The 25,519-nt window shown below is 48.3% G+C and overlaps 1 protein-coding gene across 2 annotated transcripts in view; it reads left to right on the top strand.

Moving 5' to 3' along the window:
- The window catches only part of LRP6 (LDL receptor related protein 6), a 96,716-nt gene that overhangs the window by 25,371 nt on the left and 45,826 nt on the right, over positions 1 to 25,519 (top strand). For both annotated transcript variants that reach the window (XM_063929264.1, XM_063929263.1), the window contains exon 3: positions 12,012 to 12,209. In XM_063929264.1, coding sequence (XP_063785334.1) covers positions 12,012 to 12,209 — 198 coding nt within the window. The remainder of the gene's footprint in view (positions 1 to 12,011; positions 12,210 to 25,519) is intronic.

The raw sequence follows: 25,519 nt of genomic DNA, 5'->3' as shown, positions 1-25,519 counted from the left end.
AGTGTCCTTCTGCTAGTAACGTCTTCCCCCTCCGTATGCTGGAGCAGCCTGTAATAACCCCCCGTACAGTGATGAAACCACTTACACAGCGATATGGGATGTGTGTCTGTTCTGTGTAAAGAAAGGGATGAGATTCACTGTGAATTGTCTGCCCGGGGGGATTCAATTATGCGCGTTGTGCCTATTACAGTGCAAGTTTTACTGCGCACCTGTATGGGGTGTGAGGGAGAACTCGCGATGTGGATGGGCGCGATGTTTCGGAATGGTGCATCACGTCCGTCGTGCCGAGTTGATTTCCTCTCTTGGGCTCTAGAAGGAAGTGTAGATCTTTACAAATGTTACTTAATATTAGTATGTAGATAATAATCTTTGTGCTTTGGAACTGTTTATGCTTCATCCCTGGGCTCCTGTGTCATCGATACTTACTGAGACCTAACTGTCGTTAGCGCTGGTAGGGTGAGCTTGTCGGCAGCGACAGCCAAAGGCAGGGGATCTGGAATACTCGCACGCCACTGGGATCGGTTTAAGGCTGCCTGCTTGACATCATCGATGGGGACGTGCCTGCATTAGCACTCCAGGCTGCTGGCGCGGTGGGTGGGCGCTCCAGGCTGCTGGCGCTGTGGGTGGGCCCTCCAGGCTGCTGGCGCTGTGGGTGGGCCCTCCAGGTGGCTGGAGCTGTGCAGGTAGCGTTGCTGTTTCAGCTGGGTGGTCTTCACTTTGCCGGTGGCCGGGCTCCCGACGACCAGCATACCGACAGTTCTTCTCCCTCTTAGGGGTCAACGACCCCCTGGAGGGAGAATAGATAGTGTGCCCGCAGCGAGCCCGCAAGGGGCTCATTTGTGCTCGCCCAACTGTCGGTATGCCGGCGGTCAGGATTCCTGGTATGCTGGTCGCCGGGAGCCCGACCGCTGGCATACCATACCACACCCGTTTCAGCTAACTGCTCCTGGTGCTTATGTGCACCCCCCTCCTACCTACCCCCAAGGCATTGTACAGGAATAGGGTGACAGTTTGCAGCCAGTAGAGTAGTAGTGGGTGCATTTTCTCCAGAAGATAGGTATGCAGACCAATGATTAGGGTATGTGCCAATACACGCTTATTGGTGGCATTATATGACTTACAGAATCGGCAGTAACCTCTTCCCGACCATTACAGCTCGCTCAGCATTATAATACTATAGCAGTTCCCATTTACTATTGCTGTGTGGCCATCTCATGCAGCCCACCAAGAACCTGTGCAGTCTGGTGGACAACTATGCAATAGATAGCACCTATCCTTGTGTATCCATGCCGAATTCCCTATAGATTATGAGCATGCATGCAGGGCCCTCCTACCTCTGGCTGTTGTTACCCAGTTTTGTTTTTATCATTCCAATTGTGAAGCGCAGCAGATTTTACTGCTCCAATGAAAGGAAACAATTCCTCCTATGGCGCTGTACAATGAAGCAGCAGAAGACGGTACTAAATAGGTCACAAACCTAAAACAACAATGGAAAGAGAAAGGCACAATCTCACTTTGTGCTTCAAATGTCCAACAGTTCAAATAATCCTCACGATGGAGTGAAATGATGTGTTGACCAATGACGATCACATAGGGGTCAATTCTATTCTCCGACAGTTGAATAGCGCCAGGAGTTAGCTCCCGTCGCTATTCAATTCAGCTATGTTAAGTCGGCGAATGCCCGTTCTCGCGGACTTAACAGGTTGAATTGTCGGGAGAACGGGCATTCTCCGACTTAACTCCCCGCCGCAATGCTGATTTCCGACAGAATAAGCCTCACGCCACAGCACTTTTGTTGGATTTCCTCTCTCATCCCCCGGGGGTGAGAGAAGAATTCCAGACAATTGGCGTCACTTGGCGCTGTATTGAATAGTGCCGGGAGCTAACTCCCGGCGCTATGCAATTGTCACTGAATAGAATTGACCCCAAAGAGAGAAAAACACAAATGTAACCTAGTGTAATACTGTGATGTAGATTTGATTGCTCCCGGTGTACGGAAAAGATGGCTGTGCAAATAGTGCCGACAGGTTTCCAGAATCCACCTTCTTACAAGTAGACACCCGAAATGATGGTGAATATAAAAGCACCCACAGATTCTTACCCCAACTATAGAATCCTTCAAAAATAGACTCTAGACTTTCCTGTTTACTCAGCATTTCCATAATGTCCCTTTTAGTATCTACAGCCTCTCTGTATTGTAAGAAAAGCTGTTCTGTACTTCATTATTTTCTGTACTATATTATGCTGTGTATCCATTAAGCGCCTTGAGCCATATTGGAGAAAGAGCGCTATAAATAAAAATTATGATTATTATTACTACATGTATGCTTACTTGCAGCAGGAGGATGTGAAGCACATAAAGGCTTCTTTGGGCTTCTAATTGATCTTCACTGGATATGAATTAGGACCGATGTCTCTTATAACTTATATAAAACCAAAATAGGGACCATATTAGAAACAACAAATCATTTTTTCTCTATCGTCCTAAGTGGATGCTGGGGTTCCTGAAAGGACCATGGGGAATAGCGGCTCCGCAGGAGACAGGGCACAAAAAGTAAAGCTTTTACAGGTCAGGTGGTGTGCACTGGCTCCTCCCCCTATGACCCTCCTCCAGACTCCAGTTAGATTTTTGTGCCCGGCCGAGAAGGGTGCAATTCTAGGTGGCTCTCATAAAGAGCTGCTTAGAGAAGTTTAGCTTAGGTTTTTTATTTTACAGTGATTCCTGCTGGCAACAGGATCACTGCAACGAGGGACAGAGGGGAGAAGAAGTGAACTCACCTGCGTGCAGGATGGATTGGCTTCTTGGCTACTGGACATGAAGCTCCAGAGGGACGATCACAGGTACAGCCTGGATGGTCACCGGAGCCTCGCCGCCGGCCCCCTCGCAGATGCTGAAGCAAGAAGAGGTCCAGAATCGGCGGCTGAAGACTCCTGCAGTCTTCTAAAGGTAGCGCACAGCACTGCAGCTGTGCGCCATTTTCCTCTCAGCACACTTCACACGGCAGTCACTGAGGGTGCAGGGCGCTGGGGGGGGGCGCCCTGGGAGGCAAATGTAAACCTATATAAGGCTAAAAATACCTCACATATAGCCCCCAGAGGCTATATGGAGATATTTAACCCCTGCCTAAATACAATAAATAGCGGGAGACGAGCCCGCCGAAAAAGGGGCGGGGCCTATCTCCTCAGCACACAGCGCCATTTTCTCTCACAGAAAGGCTGGAGGGAAGGCTCCCAGGCTCTCCCCTGCACTGCACTACAGAAACAGGGTTTAAACAGAGAGGGGGGGCACTAAATTGGCGACATAAATATATTAAAGATGCTATAAGGGAGAAACACTTATATAAGGTTGTCCCTATGTAATTATAGCGTTTTTTTGGTGTGTGCTGGCAAACTCTCCCTCTGTCTCTCCAAAGGGCTAGTGGGGTCCTGTCCTCTGTCAGAGCATTCCCGGTGTGTGTGCTGTGTGTCGGTACGTGTGTGTCGACATGTATGAGGACGATGTTGGAGGAGGCGGAGCAATTGCCTATGATGGTGATGTCACTCTCTAGGGAGTCGACACCGGTATGGATGGCTTATTTAGGGAATTACGTGAGAATGTCAACACGCTGCAAGGTCGGTTGACGACATGAGACGGCCGACAAACAATTAGTACCGGTCCAGGCGTCTCAGAAACACCGTCAGGGGTTTTTAATAACGCCCATTTACCTCAGTCGGTCGACACAGACACAGACACCGACACTGAATCCAGTGTCGACGGTGAATAAACAAACGTATTCCTTATTAGGGCCACACGTTAAGGGCAATGAAGGAGGTGTTACATATTTCTGATACTACAAGTACCACAAAAAAGGGTATTATGTGGGAGTGAAAAAACTACCTGTAGTTTTTCCTGAATCAGATAAAATAAAATAAAGTGTGTGATGATGCGTGGGTTTACCCCGATAGCAAATATTGGCGTTATACCCTTTCCCGCCAGAAGTTAGGGCGCGTTGGGAATGAATAAGGCGCTCACACGCTTATCAAGTGGCGTTACCGTCGCCAGATACGGCCGCCCTCAAGGAGCCAGCTGATAGGCAGCTGGAAAAATATCCTAAAAAGTATATACACACATAAGGTGGTTATACTGCGACCAGCGATCGCCATCAGCCTGGAGATGCAGTGCTGGGTTGGCTTGGTCGGTTTCCCTGACTGAAAATATTTGATTGATATAGAGCATTTAATAGGATGCATTATATATTTATGTATGCGAGATGCACAGAGGGATATGTGCACTCTGGCATCAAAATAAGTGCGTGATCCATATCTCCCAGAAGATGTCATGGACACGACAGTGGTCAGGTGATACATATCCCATACGACACATGGAAGTATGGCCGTATAAAGGGAAAGAGTTATTTGGGGTCGGTCCAACGGACCTGGGGGTCTCGGCAACAGCTGGAAATCCAACCTTTTTACCCCAAGTTACATCTCAGCAGAAACAGACACCGTCTTTTCAGCCTCAATCCTTCCGTTCCCATGAGGGCAAGCGGGCAAAAGGCCAGTCATATCTGCCCAGACATAGAGGAAAGGGAAGTAGACTGCAGCAGACAGCTCCTTCCCAGGAAAGGAAGCCTTCCACCGCGTCTGCCAAGTCCCCAGCATGACGCTGGGGCCGTGTAAGCGGACTCAGGTTAGGTGGGGGTGTAGTCTCAAGAGTCTCAACGCGCAGTGGGATCACTCGCAAGTTGACCCCTGGATCGTACTAGTATTATCCCAGGGGTACAGATTGGAGAGTCGAGACATCTTTTCCTCGCAGGTTCCTGAAGTCTGCGTTACCAACGGCTCCCTCCAACAGGGAGGCAGTATTGGGAAAAATTCACAAGCTGTATTTCCAGCAGGTGATAATCAAAGTACCCCTCCTACAACAAGGAAAAGGGTATTAGTCTTCCACACTATATGGTGGTACTGAAGCCAGACGGCTTGGTGAGACATAGTCTAAATCTGAAATCTTTGAACACTTACATAAAGGTTCAAATCAAGATGGAGTCACTCAGAGCAGTGATAGCGAACCGGAAAGAAGGGGACTATATGGTGTCCCTGGACATCAAGGATTACCTCCATGTCCAAATTTGCCCTTCTCAACAAGGGTACATCGGGTTCGTGATACAGAACTGTCAATATCAGTTTCAAAAGTTGCCGTTGAATTATCCACGGCACCCCGGGCCTTTACCAAGGTAATGGCCGAAAAGATGACTCTCTTCAAAGAAAAGGGCATCTTAATTATCCCTTACTTGGACGATATCCTGAAAGGGGCAAGTTCCAGAGAACAGTTGGAGGTCGGAAACGAACTATCTAAAGTAGTTCTACGATAGCACGAGTGGATTCTAAATATTCCAAAAATCGCAGCTGTGTTTTCCGATGATACGTCTGCTGTTCCCAGGAATGATTCTGGGCATAGTCCAGAAAAAGGTATTTCTCCTGGAGGGGAAAGCCAGGGAGTTATCCGACCTAGTCAGAAACCTCCTAAAACCAGGCCAAGTATCAGTGCATTAATGCACAGGAGGCCTGGGAAAATGGTGGCTTCTTACGAAGCGATTCCATTCGGCAGATCTCACGCAAAACATTTTCAGGGAGATTTGCTGGACGAATGGTCCGGATCGCATCTTCAGATGCATCAGCGGATAACCCTGTCTCCAAGGACAAGGGTATCTCTTCTGTGGTGGTTGCAGGAGGCTCATCTACTGGAGGGCCGCAGATTCGGCATACAGGATTGGATCCTGGTGACCACGGACGCCAGCCTGAGAGGCTGGGGAGCAGTCACACAGGGAAGAAACTTCCAGGGAGTGTGGACGAGCCTGGAAAAGTCTCTTCACATAAACATTCTGGAACTAAGAGCAATCTACAATGCTCTAAACCAGGCGGAACCTCTGCTTCAAGGAAGACCGGTGTTGATCCAGTCGGACAACATCACGGCAGTCGCCCATGTAAACAGACAGGGCGGCACAAGAAACAGGAGTGCAATGGCAGAAGCTGCCAGGATCCTTCGCTGGGCGGAGAATCACGTGATAGCATTGTCAGCAGTATTCATCCCGGACGTGGACAACTGGGAAGCAGACTTCCTCAGCAGACACGATCTTCACCCGGGAGAGTGGGGACTTCATTCAGAAGTTTTCCTCATGATAATAAACCGTTGGGAAAAACCAATGGTGGACATGATGGCGTCTCGCCTCAACAAAAAACTGGACAGGTATTGCGCCAGGTCAAGAGATCCGCAGGCAATAGCTGTGGATGCGCTGGTAACACCTTGGGTGTACCAGTCGGTATATGTGTTTCCTCCTCTGCCTCTCATACCAAAGGTATTGAGGATTATACGGCAAAGAGGAGTAAGAACGATACTAGTGGCTCCGGATTGGCCAAGAAGGACTTGGTACCCGGAACTTCAAGAGATGGTCACGGACGATCCGTGGCCTCTACCTCTGAGAAGGGACCTGCCTCAGCAGGGTCCTTGTCTTTTTCAAGACTTACCGCGGCTGCGTTTGACGGCATGGCGGTTGAACGCCAGATTCTAAAAGAAAAAGGCATTCCTGAAGAAGTCATTCCTACCTTGATTAAGGCAAGGAAAGAAGTCACCGCAAAGCATTATCACCGCATTTGGCGGAAATATGTGGCATGGTGCGAGGGTCGGAATGCTCCGACGAAGGAATTTCAACTGGGTCGTTTCCTACATTTCCTGCAATCAGGATTGTCTATGGGTCTCAAATTGGGATCTATTAAGGTTCAAATTTCGGCCCTGTCTATATTCTTCCAAAAAGAATTGGCCTCAGTTCCTGAGGTCCAGACTTTTGTCAAAGGAGTACTGCATATACAGCCTCCTGTGGTGCCTCCGGTGGCACCGTGGGATCTAAATGTAGTTTTAGATTTCCTCAAATCCCATTGGTTTGAACCACTTAAGAAGGTGGATTTGAAATATCTCACATGGAAAGTGACTATGTTACTGGCCCTGGCTTCGGCCAGGAGAGTATCAGAACTGGCGGCTTTATCTTATAAAAGTCCTTATTTAAGTTTCCATTCAGATAGGGCAGAGCTGCGGACGCGTCCGCATTTTCTCCCGAAGGTGGTGTCAGCGTTTCACCTGAACCAGCCTATTGTAGTGCCTGCGGCTACAAACGACTTGGAAGACTCCAAGTTGTTGGACGTTGTCAGAGCTTTAAAGATATACATTTCAAGGACGGCTGGAGTCAGAAAATCTGACTCGCTGTTTATACTGTATGCACCCAACAAGTTGGGTGCACCTGCTTCTAAGCAGTCGATTGCTCGTTGGATTTGTAACACGATTCAACTTGCACATTCTGTGGCAGGCCTACCACAGCCTAATTCTGTTAAGGCCCATTCCACAAGGAAGGTGGGCTCATCCTGGGCGGCTGCCCGAGGGGTCTCGGCATTACAACTCTGCCGAGCAGCTACGTGGTCAGGGGAGAACACGTTTGTAAAATTTTACAAATTTGATACCCTGGCAAAAGAGGACCTGGAGTTCTCTCATTCGGTGCTGCAGAGTCATCCGCACTCTCCCGCCCGTTTGGGAGCTTTGGTATAATCCCCATGGTCCTTTCAGGAACCCCAGCATCCACTTAGGACGATAGAGAAAATAAGAATTTACTTACCGATAATTCTATTTCTCGGAGTCCGTAGTGGATGCTGGGCGCCCATCCCAAGTGCGGATTATCTGCAAGACTTGTACATAGTTATTGTTAACTATTTCGGGTTATTTTGTTTAGGGAGCCATCTTTCAGAGGCTCCTCTGTTATCATACTGTTAACTGGGTTTAGATCACAAGTTGTACGGTGTGATTGGTGTGGCTGGTATGAGTCTTACCCGGGATTCAAAATCCTCCCTTATTGTGTACGCTCGTCCGGGCACAGTACCTAACTGGAGTCTGGAGGAGGGTCATAGGGGGAGGAGCCAGTGCACACCACCTGACCTGTAAAAGCTTTACTTTTTGTGCCCTGTCTCCTGCGGAGCCGCTATTCCCCATGGTCCTTTCAGGAACCCCAGCATCCACTACGGACTCCGAGAAATAGAATTATCGGTAAGTAAATTCTTATTATTTATAATAAAATTTAAAAAAAAATGGGTATGAACAACCATACCATACAGATGGGAAGAAAAGAAATCCGCTGACAAATGTAACCCAGGTATCAGTAAGCAGTGGGTTCACATATATTGATTTAGGTGATCAGCACAAATAAAAACACTGCTTCAACGCTCTGCGGCGTCTTTTGTCAAAATTACAACAGTGTGAATGACTATAACCAAAGGAAGACACAAATAATGTCAAACCACAAAAAACATCCTCCATATTTATCAAGAAACTTCATTAAAACATAGCATAGATCATAACATACCGCTGATGTAGAGTGTCTGCTTCTGATAAGCTTGATGGGTGACAAACCCCATAATGCACTGGTGGAATGTTTAAATAGCACCTGTTACTAGGAAACCAAAAGTGGGAACCAATCAGATGTTCCCATCATGCCCCATTCACATTCTGTAAACCAATTAGAAGTTCCATTATTCTTGTATTCATTTGGATGCCGGTAGCATCCAAATTTAGCGCCCTCTGCGTTATCGTGATCACGAGATGTTACTGCGCTATATAAGAAACTGTTACTACACAATAAATAACACTATTACAGCAGTTGGGGTCCCGATAAGAGCAGGAGTGATCGGGGGTGCGATAACATTTGAATTCCCCCCCTATATATTGGGCTTTGCACTTTTGTCGTTGCATTAGCTGTGTAGTATGTTGCTGTGAGCATCAGGAACGTAGAACTTTATAAGGAGAACCGTCCGCAGCTGTAACAAAAGCCATTCGCAGAGCTGTATTTACACTGGGGCAGATGGCTCTGGGAGTTGTGCAGTGGGAGGTGTTGGCCTCAGTCCTCCTGGTGGAATGTCTTTGAACTTGGGTTGGAAAACACAAAGCAGAAGGCTGTACAGCTGGGAGCTGATGTGGCCGGGACTCCTCACCTGTGACTTAAAGCTGCCATACCTTCTAGAGTCTCGCCTGCACTCTGTCCTCTCTTGCCAAGCTGAAGTCCGCTAACCACCGGCAATTGCATTCACGCAAGTGGAAATGGCTTCAGTCACTGGTGTTATGAGGTCATTAGAGGTCACTTCCACTGTGAATGTGATTGTGGTAAACACTAACATTTTACTTAAATAACACAACCAACCTGATCTTTAGTAAAACCTCTGATCGGGTATTGGGAGTAGGTTTGTCTTTTTGTTTTATACTTGATGCTTCCATTAAATCTCTCGTAAGTCGTCATTAATGGCAGAGAGTTTGAGGTTTGTCGGGTGTGATTCATTTTATTTAAGTTTTTATCACTGCTTTTAATAATACAGATTGAGTATCCCATATACAAATATTCCGAAATATACGGAATATTCCGAAATACGGACTTTTTTGAGTGAGCTAGTGAAACCTTTGTTTTTTGATGACTCAATGTACACAAACTTTGTTTAATACTCAAAGGGGTCGATTCAATTCGGCAACTTATGAATAGCGCCAGGAATTAGCTCCCGACGCTATTCAATTCAGCTGCTAGTTACCCGCAATTGTCGGGAATTCTTCTCTCATCCCCGGGGGATGAGAGAAGAAACCCGACAAAAGTGCTGCCTTGCGGCCGGCGCGAGGCTGATTCTGTCTGGAATCAGCCTCGCGCCGGGGAGTTAAGTCGGAGAATGCCCGTTGTCCCGACAATTCAACCTGTTTAGTCGGCGAGAACGGGCCATCGCCGACTTAACTGGAGCTGAATTGAATAGCGGCGGGAGCGAATTCCCGGCGCTATTCATAAGTTGCCGAATTGAATCGACCCCAAAGTTATTAAAGATATTATATTAAATGACCTTCAAGCTGTGTGTATAAGGTGTATATGTAACATAAATGTATTCTGTGCTTAGATTTGGGTCCCATCACCATGATATCGTATTATGTTATGCAATTATTCCAAAATACGGAAAAATCTGATATCCAAAATACCTCTGGTCCCAAGCATTTTGGATAAGGGATACTCAACCTGTAGATCTATCTATCAATCATATTCCCCCCACCCACCCCCATGCTGTCCGCACAAACAACATTACAGGACTGCACGCTACAACATGGCGTCTGCAGTAGTAGATCCCTTTGCTGGCGTCATTCTATGCCCAATGCCACCCTCCCAGCGTGTTCCGCAGGTCGGCCAGTAAAGAGTGTTTTGGGTGCAGCGGTTTCTGTGCTTTATGTCCAACTCTATCTCCATTCCGCGAAATGATTTAGGCTGATAAATTAGCTGTTAGTTTATTCAGTGTAGGGGTCTGCAGTCACCCTAGGGCGCATAGGATGATGGGAAAAGGCTCCTTTCGTTCATGTCCCCTTCCTCCTGTGTTTCGGTGTCACTGTATGACCCGTGTAATTATCCAGGGAAACGCCGGCTGCTGTATTTGCCTCTTCTACGTGTCTGTTTAACGTCCCCCATTATCACAGAACGATTACACTGCAGCAGAGGGGTTCTGTTAATGGGATTGATGAGTTGGAGGGCTCTTTCTGTTTTGCCTTATAGAATTGATGGGTGGGAGGGCCCCCTTTCTGTTTTGCCTTATAGAATTGATGGGTGGGAGGGCGGCCTTTCTGTTTTGCCTTATAGAATTGATGGGTGGGAGGGCCCTTTCTGTTTTGCCTTATAGAATTGATGGGTGGGAGGGCTCTTTCTGTTTTGCCTTATAGAATTGATGGGTGGGAGGGCCCTTTCTGTTTTGCCTTATAGAATTGATGGGTGGGAGGGCTCTTTCTGTTTTGCCTTATAGAATTGATGGGTGGGAGGGCTCTTTCTGTTTTGCCTTATAGAATTGATGGGTGGGAGGGCTCTTTCTGTTTTGCCTTATAGAATTGATGGGTGGGAGGGCGCCCTTTCTGTTTTGCCTTATAGAATTGATGGGTGGGAGGGTGCCTTATAGAATTGATGGATGGGAGGGCCCTTTCTATTTTGCCTTATAGAATTGATGGGTGGGAGGGCGCACTTTCTGTTTTGCCTTATAGAATTGATGGGTGGGAGGGCGCCCTTTCTGTTTTGCCTTATAGAATTGATGGGTGGGAGGGCCCTTTCTGTTTTGCCTTATAGAATTGATGGGTGGGAGGGCGCTTTCTGTTTTGCCTTATAGAATTGATGGGTGGGAGGGCCCTTTCTGTTTTGCCTTATAGAATTGATGGGTGGGAGGGCGCCCTTTCTGTTTTGCCTTATAGAATTGATGGGTGGGAGGGCGCCCTTTCTGTTTTGCCTTATAGAATTGATGGGTGGGAGGGCGCCCTTTCTGTTTTGCCTTATAGAATTGATGGGTGGGAGGGCGCCCTTTCTGTTTTGCCTTATAGAATTGATGGGTGGGAGGGCGCCCTTTCTGTCTTGCTTTATAGAATTGATGGGTGGGAGGGCTCTTTCTGTTTTGCCTTATAGAATTGATGGGTGGGAGGGCTCTTTCTGTTTTGCTTTGGTTCGCAGCAGAACAAATCTTGCGGTTTACACTACAAGCCGTATGATTTCATGTAACAACTTACTAATTGGAGGTGGCTTGATTGTGTGTCTAAACTTGTCTTCCTAAAGCTGAACTGTCACGTACAAAGGTTAACTGTCTATGGCGTCTACCCAGGACGTAATCCTGGTACATGAGACTTGCGCCATTTTTCTTCCTGTTTAAACGGATTGGTGGGTATGTGGGCTGTTAACCCTTCCTGTGCCACACTGATACTGTAAACACTGCTTCCGGGAGGAGTTATACGTTTGACTATCTGCGAGCAGGGCCCTCCTACCTCTGACTGTTTGTTATTACCCAGTTTTGTCTTATCGTGTCCAGTTGTAAAGTGCAACGGTATTTGCTGCGCTATATGAGAAACTGTTAATAATAATAATAATAAATCTTCATCCGGTGCTCAGTGGCTCTGATGATCCGGTGCGTTGTGACGCAGTACATGTGACGGCCTCTCTCTCTTATTTCAGGTACATGTACTGGACGGACTGGGGTGAGATGCCAAAGATTGAGCGCGCTGGGATGGACGGGTCCCTGCGATCCGTTATTATAGACTCGGACATTTATTGGCCCAATGGCCTGACCCTGGACTATGAGGAGCAGAAGCTTTACTGGGCGGACGCTAAACTCAGCTTCATTCACAAGTCCAACTTGGATGGCTCCTTCAGGTGAGTGTGCCCTCAGCTGGCTTCAGGCAGCCGCTCATTACATTATTCAGTGGTACGCCTTCGCTAGATCCAGGTCTGAAGGACCAGCAGTACATGTTGCACAGAATGAAATGGTGACAGCTAGACACAGATGATGGTATAATCCTTCGCTTTCACCAGTCACTGTAGCGTTACTGGTTTTAGCCCTGTATTCTGTGTACATCTCGGAGAACCTTTTATCCAGCGCTCCGTGTCCCCTTCAGACAGCACAGCCGTGATCCTCTGCCATGTAGCAGTAGCCGGCCCGGGGAGCAGGCACTCTAGTGGGACAGTCTGCCTGCCTCCTGGACCAGATGATGCTTGCCTCAGAGAGACCATAGAGCTCTGGAAAATAAGAATTTACTTACCGATAATTCTATTTCTCGGAGTCCGTAGTGGATGCTGGGGTTCCTGAAAGGACCATGGGGAATAGCGGCTCCGCAGGAGACAGGGCACAAAAAGTAAAGCTTTCCGATCAGGTGGTGTGCACTGGCTCCTCCCCCTATGACCCTCCTCCAGACTCCAGTTAGGTACTGTGCCCGGACGAGCGTACACAATAAGGGAGGAATTTTGAATCCCGGGTAAGACTCATACCAGCCACACCAATCACACTGTACAACCTGTGATCTGAACCCAGTTAACAGTATGATAACAGCGGAGCCTCTGAAAAGATGGCTCACAACAACAATAACCCGATTTAGTTAGCAATAACTATGTACAAGTATTGCAGATAATCCGCACTTGGGATGGGCGCCCAGCATCCACTACGGACTCCGAGAAATAGAATTATCGGTAAGTAAATTCTTATTTTCTCTATCGTCCTTGTGGATGCTGGGGTTCCTGAAAGGACCATGGGGATTATACCAAAGCTCCCAAACGGGCGGGAGAGTGCGGATGACTCTGCAGCACCGAATGAGAGAACTCCAGGTCCTCTTTTGCCAGGGTATCAAATTTGTAGAATTTTACAAACGTGTTCTCCCCCGACCACGTAGCTGCTCGGCAAAGTTGTAATGCCGAGACCCCTCGGGCAGCCGCCCAAGATGAGCCCACCTTCCTTGTGGAATGGGCCTTAACAGATTTAGACTGTGGCAGGCCTGCCACAGAATGTGCAAGTTGAATTGTGCTACCAATCCCACGAGCAATCGACTGCTTAGAAGCAGAAGCACCCAGCATTGTTGGGTGCATACAGGATAAACAGCAAGTCAGATTTCCTGACTCCAGCCAACCTGGAAACTATATTTTCAGGGCCCTGATAACATCCAGCAACTTGGAGTCCTCCAAGTCCCTAGTAGCCGCAGGTACCACAATAAGCTGGTTCAGGTGAAACGCTGACACCACCTTAAGGAGAAACTGGGGACGAGTCCGCAGCTTTGCTCTGTCCGAATGGACAATCAGATATGGCTTTGTGAGATAAAGCCGCCAATTCTGACACTCGCCTGGCCGAGGCCAGGACCAACAGCATGGTCATTTTCCATGTGAGATATATCAAATCCACAGATTTGAGTTGTTTAAACCAATGTGATTTTTTAGGAATCCCAAAACTACGTTGAGATCGCCCAGTGCCACTGGAGACATCAAAGGGGCTGTATATGCAGTACTCCCTTAACAACTTCTGGACTTCAGGAACTGAAGCCAATTTCTTTCTGGAAGAAAATCAACAGGCCGAAATTTGAACCTTAATGGACCCAATTTGAGACCCATAGACACTCCTGTTTGCAGGAAATGTAGAAATTAACCTAGTTGAAATTCTTCCGTGGAGCCTTCCTGGACTCACACCCTGGCACATATTTTCACCTAAGTGGTGATAATGTTGTGCGGTCACCTCCTTCCTGGCTCTGACCAGGGTAGGGATGACCTCTTCCGGAATGCCTCTTTCCCTTAGGATCCGGCGTTCACCCGCCTTGGCGTCAACGCAGCTGCGGTAAGTCCCGGAACAGACACGGTTCTTGCCGAATCAAGACCCTTCTTAGTATCTCTTGAAGTTCCGGGAACCAAGTCCTTCTTGGCCAAACCGGAGCCACGAGTATAGTTCTTACTCCTCTCCTTCCTATCATTTTCAATACATTGGGTATGAAAAGCAGAGGATGGAACACATACACCGACTGGTACACCGACGGTGTTACCAGAGCGTCCCAGCTATTGCCTGAGTGTCTCTTGACCTGGCGCTTCAGGTGGGACGCCATCATAACCACCTTTGGTCTTTCCCAACGGTTTACAATCATGTGGAAACTTCCAGATTAAGTTTCCACTTTTCCGGGTGGAATTCATTTATGCTGAGGAAATCTTCCCAGTTGCCCACTCCCGGAATGAACACTGCTGACAGTGTTTTCACATGATTTTCCGCCCAGCGAAGAATCCTTGCTGTCATTGCCCTCCTGCTTCTTGTGTCGCCCCGTCTGATAACGTGGGCGACCGCCATGATGATGTCCTACTGGATCAGCACCGGTTGACTTTGAAGCAGGAGTCTTCCTAGGCTCAGAGCATTGTAAATTGCCCTTAGCTCCAGTATATTCATGTGGAGAGAAGTCTCCAGACTTGACCACACTTCCTTGGAAATTTTTTCCCTGTGTGACTACTCCCCAGCCTCTCAGGCTGGTATCCGTGGTCCCCAGAACACAGTCCTGAATGCTGAGTGTGCTGCCCTCTAAAAGATGAGCACTCTGCAGCCCCCACAGAAGAGACACCCTTGTCCTTGGAGACAGGATTATCCGCTGATGCATCTGAAAATGCGATCCGGACCATTCGTCCAGCAAATCCCCTGAGATCTGCCGAATGGAATCGCTTCGTAAGAAGCCACCATTTTTCCCAGGACTCCTGTGCATTGATGCACTGATACTTGGCCTGGTTTTAGGAGGTTTCTGACTAGGTCGAATAACTCCTTGGCTTTTTCCTCCCGGAGGAACACCTTTTTCTGGACTATGCCCAGAATCATTCCTAGGAACAGCAGACGTATCGTCGGAAAACAGCTGCGATTCTTGGAATATTTAGAATCCAGTCGTGCTGTCGTAGAACTACTTTAGATAGTGCTCTTCCGACCTCCAACTGTTCTCTGGAACTTGCCCTTTTCAGGATATCGTCCAAGTAAGGGATAATTTAGATGCCTTTTTTCTTTGAAGAAACATCTTTTCGGCCATTACCTTGGTAAAAGGCCCGGGGTGCCGTGGATAATTCAAACGGCATCGTCTGAAACTGATATTGACAGTTCTGTACCACGAACCAGAGGTACCCTTGTTGAGAAGGGCAAATTTGGACATGGAGGTAATCCTTGATGTCCAGGGACACCATATAGTCCCCTTTTTTCCGGTTCGCTATCACTGCTCTGAGTGACTCCATCTCGATTTGAACCTTTTATGCAAGTGTTCAAAGATTTCAGTTTAGACTATGTCTCACCAAGCCGTCTGGCGTCAGTACCACAATATAGTGTGGAAAAATAATACCCTTTTCCTTGTTGTAGGAGGGGTACTTTGATTTATCACCTGCTGGATATACAGCTTGTGAATTGTTTCCAATGCTGCCTCCCTGTCGGAGGGAGCCGTTGGTAAAGCAGACTTCAGAAACCTGCGAGGAGAAGATGTCTCGACTCTCCAATCTGTACCCCTGGGATAATACTTGTACTATCTAGGGGTCAACCTGCGAGTGATCCCACTGCGCGCTGAGACTCTTGAGACTACCCCCCCACCTTGAGTCCGCTTGCATGGCCCCAGCGTCATGCTGAGGACTTGGCAGACGCGGTGGAGGGCTTCTTTTCCTGGGAAGGGGCTGCCTGCTGCAGTCTACTTCCCTTACCTCTATGTCTGGGCAGATATGACTGGCCTTTTGCCTGCATGCCCTCATGGGAAAGGAAGGATTGAGGCTGAAAAGACGGTGTCTTTTTCAGCTGAGATGTAACTTGGGGTAAAAAGGTTGGATTTCCCAGCTGTTGCCGTGGTCCCCAGGTCCGATGGACCGACCCCAACTAACTCCTTCCCTTTATACGGCAATACTTCCATGTGCCGTATGGGATCTGTATCACCTGACCACTGTCGTGTCCATGACATCTTCTGGGTGATATGGACAACGTACTTATCTTGATGCCAGAGAGCAAATATCCCTCTGTGCATCTCACGTACATATATATAGAATGCATCCTATTAAATGCTCTATATGAATAAAATATTTTCAGTCAGGGAATCCGACCAAGCCAACCCAGCACTGCATCTCCAGGCTGATGGCGATCGCTGGTCGCAGTATAACCACCGTATGTGTGTATATACTTTTTAGGATATCTTTCCAGCTTCCTATCAGCTGGCTCCTTGAGGGCGGCCGTATCTGGAGACGGTAACGCCACTTGATAAGCGTGTGAGCGCCTTATCACCCTAAGGGGTGTTTCCCAACGCGCCCTAATTTCTGGCGGGAAAGGGTATAACGCCAATATTTGCTATCGGGGTAACCCCACGCATCATCACACACTTCATTTTATTTTATCTGATTCAGGAAAAACTACAGGTAGTTTTTTCACTCCCACATAATACCCTTTTTTGTGGTACTTGTAGTATCAGAAATATGCAACACCTCCTTCATTGCCCTTAACGTGTGGCCCTAATGAGAAATACGTTTGTTTATTCACCGTCGACACAGGATTCAGTGTCCGTGTCTGTGTCTGTGTCGACCGACTGAGGTAAATGGGCGTTTTTAACGCCTCTGACGGTGTTTCTGAGACGCCTGGACCGGTACTAATAGTTTGTCGGCCGTCTCACGTCGTCAACCGACCTTGCAGCGTGTTGACATTCTCACGTAATTCCCTAAATAAGCCATCCATTCCGGTGTCGACTCCCTAGAGAGTGACATCACCATTACAGGCAATTTCTCCGCCTCCTCACCAACATCGTCCTCATACATGTCGACACACACGTACCGACACACAGCACACACACCGGGAATGCTCTGACAGAGGACAGGACCCACACTAGCCCTTTGGGGAGACAGAGGGAGAGTTTGCCAGCACACACCAAAACGCTATAATTATATAGGGACAACCTTATATAAGTGTTTTCCCTTATAGCATCTTTATATATATCTCAATATCGCCAAAATCAGTGCCCCCCCTCTCTGTTTTAACCCTGTTTCTGTAGTGCAGTGCAGGGGAGAGCCTGGGAGCTTTCTCTCCAGGCTTTCTGTGAGAGAAAATGGCGCTGTGTGCTGAGGAGATAGGCCCCGCCCCTTTTTCGGCGGGCTCGTCTCCCGCTATTTAGTGAATCTTGGCAGGGGTTAAATATCTCCATATAGCCTCTGGGGGCTATATGTGAGGTATTTTTCGCCAAAAAAGGTTTTCATTTGCCTCCCAGGGCGCCCCCCTCCCAGCGCCCTGCACCCTCAGTGACTGCCGTGTGAAGTGTGCTGAGAGGAAAATGGCGCACAGCTGCAGTGCTGTGCGCTACCTTTAGAAGACTGCAGGAGTCTTCAGCCGCCGATTCTGGACCTCTTCTTACTTCAGCATCTGCAAGGGGGCCGGCGGCGCGGCTCCGGTGACCATCCAGGCTGTACCTGTGATCGTCCCTCTGGAGCTGATGTCCAGTAGCCAAGAAGCCAATCCATCCTGCACGCAGGTGAGTTCACTCCTTCTCCCCTAAGTCCCTCGTTGCAGTGATCCTGTTGCCAGCAGGACTCACTGTAAAATAAAAAACCTAAGCTAAACTTTCTCTAAGCAGCTCTTTAGGAGAGCCACCTAGATTGCACCCTTCTCGGCCGGGCACAAAAATCTAACTGGAGTCTGGAGGAGGGTCATAGGGGGAGGAGCCAGTGCACACCACCTGATCGGAAAGCTTTACTTTTTGTGCCCTGTCTCCTGCGGAGCCGCTATTCCCCATGGTCCTTTCAGGAACCCCAGCATCCACAAGGACGATAGAGAAAAATGATTACTTGTGTTGTTATAAGGTTCCATTTGTGTTTGGAACAGGGTGCACGAGGAAAGGTTACAAAACCAAAAAGTGCGGCCCGCGTTAACCAGTCTTGTGTGAGTCCTCAATGCTGCGCCGAGTCTCATTTTGACACTTTATCCTTCATTTATCTTCATTCGATACATAATCTGCGAACAATGTAGAATTCTCTTCCTTCATTGGGGTCAGTTCAATTTGCCGACAGTTGAATAGCGCCGTGAAGTCGGCGAATGCCCGTTCTCCCGGACTTAACAGGTTGATTTGTCAGGAAAACGGGCATTCTCCGCCTTTACTCCCCTGCGCTATGCTGATTCCCGACAGAATCAGCCTCGCGCCGGCCGCACTTTTGTGGGATTTTCTCTCGCATCCCCCCCGGGGTTGAGAGAAGAATTCCCGACAATTAAGTGTCACTTGGCGCTGTATTGAATAGCACCGGGAGCTAATTCCTGGTGCTTTTCAACTGTTGGCAAATTGAATTGACCTCAGTATGTTCCTCTGTATACCAGTTCAGCGGTGCAGGAGGAGGCCGTCTTTATATCCCGAGGTGGTCAGTTGTCCTTGGGCACCGTATTATAGTAATACATTCTAATAACAGCATGCCTTGTGGGATGAAGTTATGACCCCCGGCAGTCAGGATACCGGCGCAAGAATGCCGGCAGGGGGCCTAGGACTATTCCCACTTGTGGGTGTCCACGGCACAATAGAGTGGGAACAGAACCTGTGGTGAACACAGCGAGCTTCGTTGAGCTCACCCCCCCTGTCGGCATTCTGACAGCTGGTATCCCAGCGTCGGTATACTGACCGCCGGTCATCATACCCAACCCTGCCTTGCAGTGTGACAGAAGTATATGACAGCTGCTGTACTACTGCAGCGCTCCATCATAAGGTTCCGGTAACAGTAGACCCCAGTAGTAGATGGATGTCACTAGCTGCTAGTAGAGCGATCTGTGCTGTCCTCTCACCAGCGTATCCTGCCGGACGGACGGGGCCGGGACAAGGTTTTGCTGTAAAATTTTGGTGCTGGAAAGAAAATTGGGCGACAAATTCAGCAGAAGTAATCTCCCTGTAACTGCCTGACGGTGTTTACACAGCTGCAGGATATTACACTGATGGCGATAACAGCCTGAATGTCTTCTTAACCCTGCGGCTACCAGACCCTATTCCACTAGCGTCTCTTACTGGCAGCGTTCTCATAGATCTTCTCTGGGAATACAGAGCTCCCTGTATACTGTAATACCATTCATTAGGCATTGGCACTTTCACTACACATAGGGGGCCATTCAGTTGTGTATATTGTAGCTCCTGTCTTTTCAGTTATTATGCGCAACCAGGCCGGAGGCTGCTCTTATCGCAGGTTTCTGTGTATCACCGCTAATTCTGTGCATTAGTACATATGAGCGGGTCTCTCACGAGAATGAAAAGACTGATTCCCCCTTAGTGCCTAAACCTACTCCCCTCCCCGCACACACTTCCGCAGCCTAACCCTCTCTCTTAGCGCCTAAAACTGCTCTTCCCCGGTGGTACCTAACCTCCCCTTCCCGTTGCCAAACCCTAACCCTCCCGGCTATACTTATCTTCAGGATCCTGGCTTTGGGATGTTGACGTGGTCGGGATTTTAGCGTCTTATGTTCTGCCGGGTATCGGTATTCCGACTGCCAGGATCCCGACAGCCGTTATCTTGAACGTATACCCTTGTAATATCTAGTGCAGAGTTATTCAGCCTGTTGAACTAAACATCCCAGCATGCCCTGCCAGTGTTTTATCGTGCCCTAATAGCATATTGAATACCCCTGCTGTAGTGAGTAGCTCAGATCTTCATTTATGAACATCTAGCTATAGGCTGGCCAAGGATGACCGGAATTGTAGTTGTGCATCTTACAGAGCGCGGTCTTCCATACAAAGGGGTCGATTCAATTCGGCAACTTATGAATAGCGCCGGGAATTAGCTCCCGACGCTATTCAATTCAGCTGCTAGTTACCCGCAATTGTCGGGAATTCTTCTCTCATCCCCGGGGGATGAGAGAAGAAACCCGACAAAAGTGCTGCCTCGCGGCCGGCGCGAGGCTTATTCTGTCTGGAATCGGCCTCGCGCCGGGGAGTTAAGTCGGAGAATGCCCGTTGTCCCGACAATTCAACCTGTTTAGTCGGCGAGAACGGGCCATCGCCGACTTAACTGGAGCTGAATTGAATAGTGTCGGGAGCTAATTCCCGGCGCTATTCATAAGTTGCCGAATTGAATCGACCCCAAAGCCTGCTCCTTCCTCTAGTTATCACGTATGTCTCAGCTGTACCTGCTTTCTGGCTGCCACTTACCCGTCCTGGCCGGGATCCCTGCTGCCACTCACCCGTCCTGGCCGGGATCCCTGCTGCCACTCGCCCGTCCTGGCCGGGATCCCTGCTGCCACTCGCCCGTCCTGGCCGGGATCCCTGCTGCCACTCGCCCGTCCTGGCCGGGATCCCTGCTGCCACTCGCCCGTCCTGGCCGGGATCCCTGCTGCCACTCGCCCGTCCTGGCCGGGATCCCTGCTGCCACTCGCCCGTCCTGGCCGGGAGCCCTGCTGCCACTCGCCCGTCCTGGCCGGGAGCCCTGCTGCCACCCGCCCGTCCTGGCCGGGAGCCCTGCTGCCACTCGCCCGTCCTGGCCGGGAGCCCTGCTGCCACTCGCCCGTCCTGGCCGGGAGCCCTGCTGCAGGCACAGGATGGCTGCTTGTTTCTGTGTATAACGTGTTGCTTTGGCATGATGGATTCCGTGCACCCAGTAAGAAGTGCCGAGGGAGTCGTCCCAAGACGTAACAGAAAGCAAATCTATCCGCTGCTGCTTCCCATCGGTCCTGGCTGATCACTTTGGAATGATTCCTCGCTAATGAGTAATACCATGCGACACAAAGGGGGCGGTCCAAATGCTTTTTTTTTTTTTTTTTTTTACTTTCTTTTTTTATTGAAGCAATATATATAATACATACATAAACATTCACTATAAGTCAAATCTTTGGTAGAAGGGTAGCATTTGAACATAAAACGAGGGAGAATACAGCTGAGTTCTTAATCAAGAGATAAATCCATTATAAGCAAACAATAGCATTACATCTGCATGAGACATGTCTCCGGAGACCACCGGCTCCATCGATCCAAGATCCAGCTCAGTGCTTGACCCAGACTTATACATTAGAAGAAAAAAAAAAAAAAAAAAGGGGAAAAAGAGCCCCGTGCCCGTACCTTATACCCCCACCCATCCGTCCCCGAAGCCCCGAGTGTCAGTCAACTTTAAAACACAATCGGTGGGTCTCCCGCAGCCATTCTAGTTAGAAACCACTCTGTATTGGACAAGGAGTCATGGAGCTGCTTCCTAACCGTTGTAGACAAGGTCGTTATATAGCTCTCCCAAACTTCAAAAAAATTGTGTATCCTTTATCTTTTTCCAGCAGGACGCTTATCCACTTCATCCTAAAGAGGTAGAATAGTTTAGCTTTAAATAATGATAGAGTAGGTGGATCCCTCGCTATCCACACTTGTAGGATGGCTTTCCTAGCTGCTATACTAACTGCCAGCAGCAGCTTTTTACTGCCTAAAGAGAGGCGCTGATTCGGTGGTAGGATACCGAAGAGCGCCCACTCCGGAGACAACCTCCAATAGTTCACCAGATTGACCGTCAAGTAGTTTCTTATATGTATCCAAAACTGTCTGATTATAGGGCAGGTCCACAGGCAGTGAAATAGATCTGCCTGAAGAGTGCCGCATTTCCAACATGCATGTGTGTCAGCAAGTCCCATCAAGTGTCGTCTATGAGGTGATAAATAAGTCCTATGTAAAATATTAAGAGACATTTCTTTATACCTAGAAGAGGGGAATAATTTGCAGGCTTTAACATGTGCCGCAAGTAAGTCCGTAGTCTCAATGTCTGGGAGACAATCCCTCCAAGACGCAATACCTCCCTGTCCCCTCGAGTAGTCCAGGATGTTCCGAAAGTACCCATATGCCGTCGAAATTGCCTTACGAACCCTAGGGGTTTGTTTCAGCATTCTATCCAATGGATTATCCCAGTCCCCAGGTGAAAAACATCCAATAATGGATGTAACATAGTGTTGAGCCAAAAGAAAGGCCATAGGAAAGGCCAGCAAAGTTGGATATTTAGTACTGGCCTCCTGGAACGTGAGCGGCCTCGAGCCCCGCATATCCACTAGATCATCAATCCTGGACACACCTCCCAACCTCCATATATTAAACGGATATTGTGCCCGACCATCTTGGAAGTCAGGATTAGCCATGAATGGAAGATGTAATGATTTGTGGGCATTTAGATCAAGTTTATGTCGCATATCCGTCCATAGCTTCTTAATGTTCCACAATAGTGGGTTTCTCCTCAGCTCCTCTGACACCCCCCGATCCCGCAGATGTAGAAAGGTAATTAGATCCCCCCCTTGTAAAAATTCCCCATCTAAATCTGTGTTTGTGTACGTGTTGTCATTGTGCACCCAGTCATGGAGGTATCGTAGTTGGGCCGCCTGGGAGTACCAGAAAATATTAGGGAAGTTAATTCCTCCATTCCCTGTGGTCTGCTGGAGTTTGATCAACGCTATACGCGGTCTTCCTCCTTGCCAAATAAATCTTCTAAAAAGAAAGTTGAGACGTTGAACGTCTTTAGGTAGAAGTACATGTGGCATGGCTTGAATGAAGTACATCAAACGGGGGAATGATATCATCTTAATCAAACTAGCCCTCCCCATGTATGATAAAGGCATAGATTTCCAGCTCTCAAGTTCTGTTTCAATTGTTCGGATGGCCGAGGTAAAATTTAGGGCATATAATCGCTCCGGCCTTCTCGATATTCGAATCCCTAGATAAGTTATGTGATCTGAATTCCATTGCAATGGTAGGTTCCTCATCCCCTGCTTCAGAAATGAACCATTCCCCAATCTGAGTGCCACCGACTTTGCCCAGTTAACATTGAAGCCTGAAACTTGTCCGTAAGCCTGCAGTAAATTAAATATATGGGTCAAAGAAGCCTCCGGGTCTGAGATATAAAGCAGTAGATCATCGGCAAATGCAGTAAGTTTTAGGTCTCTGCGACCAACCTGAATTCCATGAAATTGAGTATCATTTAACAGCAAACGATGGAGGGGATCTATGGCCAGGTTGAACAGTAGGGGAGATAAGGGGCAACCCTGCCGCGTGCCACGGCGCATAACCACAGGGCTGCTAATATGTCCATTAAGTAAGAGGGTAGTAGAGGGAGAATTGTATAAGTAACGAATAATATCAATGAAGTCTTGGTGGAATAGTCTACGTTCTAAGACCTTGAATAGGTGGGGCCAGAGTACTGTATCGAAGGCCTTAGTGGTGTCTAAACTGAGGAGTATATTTTTGGATTGGGGCGATTCAGCAGGAGCTATAACTGCCGCGACCGCCGCCCTAATTCCCTTAACCGAATGAGTATTGCGAACAAAGCCAAGCTGGTGATTAGTTAAAGTATGAGGAAGAATAGTCTGTAGCCGATCTGCTAAAATTTTAGTAAATAGCTTTATGTCGGTATTTAATAACGTAATGGGCCTATATGAGGTCACCAATTGTGGGTCCTGTGCGGGTTTAGGGATTAGAATAGTATGTGCTGTTGTGAAGTGGTGAAAGGGGGTGCGATGATGCAAAAGGCTGTTGAACAGTTCCAGCAGAGTCGGAACCACGTGAGGCTGAAGGATTTTATAAAATTCATTGGAGAGGCCGTCAGGGCCTGGAGACTTGTGCAATTTGAGTTTGGACATTGCCGAGACTAGCTCCTCCTCAGTGATAGCTCTCACCAGTAGATCCGATTGTGCATTTGTTATTGGTGGTGGTATTGTGTCTGGTAGGAGCGTGGTATGGGTAGTTTCGCTGAAGGGGAGATCAGAGTATAGGTCAGCAAAATAAGATTCAAAATGATTTAATATAGCGGGGGAGTTGGTAAGGAGTTGTCCCGATGCTCGGTGTCTGACAGCTGTTATAAATTTGCGATTGTTTTTTTTTCTAGCCATATTTGCCAGTAGTCGACCTGATTTATTTCCCCATTGGTAATATTTATGGGAAGAAAATACCACATCACGCTTTGCTTTCGCTAATAAATGATCATTTAAGAGCTGCTTAGCCTGTAGATAAAGTTGCAAAGACTCCTCAGTCTGTAGGGTAAGGTGACGCTGTAGTGTATCAGTTAATTCTGCGTGTAAGGTGTTATAAATCGCCAAATTTTTCTTTCTCTGACGTCCTAAGTGGATGCTGGGGACTCCGTCAGGACCATGGGGATTAGCGGCTCCGCAGGAGACAGGGCACAAAAGTAAAAGCTTTAGGATCAGGTGGTGTGCACTGGCTCCTCCCCCTATGACCCTCCTCCAAGCCTCAGTTAGATTTTTGTGCCCGGCCGAGAAGGGTGCAATCTAGGTGGCTCTCCTAAAGAGCTGCTTAGAGTAAAAGTTTTGTTAGGTTTTTTATTTTCAGTGAGTCCTGCTGGCAACAGGCTCACTGCTACGAGGGACTTAGGGGAGAAGAAGTGAACTCACCTGCGTGCAGGATGGATTGGCTTCTTAGGATACTGGACACCATTAGCTCCAGAGGGATCGAACACAGGCCCAGCCATGGAGTCCGGTCCCAGAGCCGCGCCGCCGACCCCCTTGCAGATGCCGAAGAGTGAAGAGGTTTCCAGAAACCGGCGGCAGAAGACTTTTCAGTCTTCATGAGGTAGCGCACAGCACTGCAGCTGTGCGCCATTGTTGTCAGCACACTTCACACCAGCGGTCACTGAGGGTGCAGGGCGCTGGGGGGGGCGCCCTGGGCAGAAATGAAATACCTATACTGGCTAAAAGATACATCACATATAGCCCCTGGGGCTATATGGATGTATTTAACCCCTGCCAGGTCTCAGAAAAACGGGAGAAGAAGCCCGCCGAAAAGGGGGCGGAGCCTATTCTCATTAGCACACAGCACCATTTTCCCTCACAGAAATGCTGGTGGGAAGGCTCCCAAGCTCTCCCCTGCACTGCACTACAGAAACAGGGTTAAAACAGAGAGGGGGGGCACTTATTTGGCGATATGATTATATATATTAAGATGCTATAAGGGAAAAACACTTATATAAAGGTTGTCCCTGTATAATTATAGCGTTTTGGTGTGTGCTGGCAAACTCTCCATCTGTCTCCCCAAAGGGCTAGTGGGGTCCTGTCCTCTATCAGAGCATTCCCTGTGTGTGTGCTGTGTGTCGGTACGTGTGTGTCGACATGTATGAGGACGATGTTGGTGAGGAGGCGGAGCAATTGCCTGTAATGGTGATGTCACTCTCTAGGGAGTCGACACCGGAATGGATGGCTTATTTAGGGAATTACGTGATAATGTCAACACGCTGCAAGGTCGGTTGAC

Source organism: Pseudophryne corroboree, chromosome 6, assembly GCF_028390025.1.
Source record: "Pseudophryne corroboree isolate aPseCor3 chromosome 6, aPseCor3.hap2, whole genome shotgun sequence".
Lineage (NCBI taxonomy): Eukaryota > Metazoa > Chordata > Amphibia > Anura > Myobatrachidae > Pseudophryne > Pseudophryne corroboree.
This window is presented reverse-complemented; position numbering and strand designations above follow the sequence as displayed.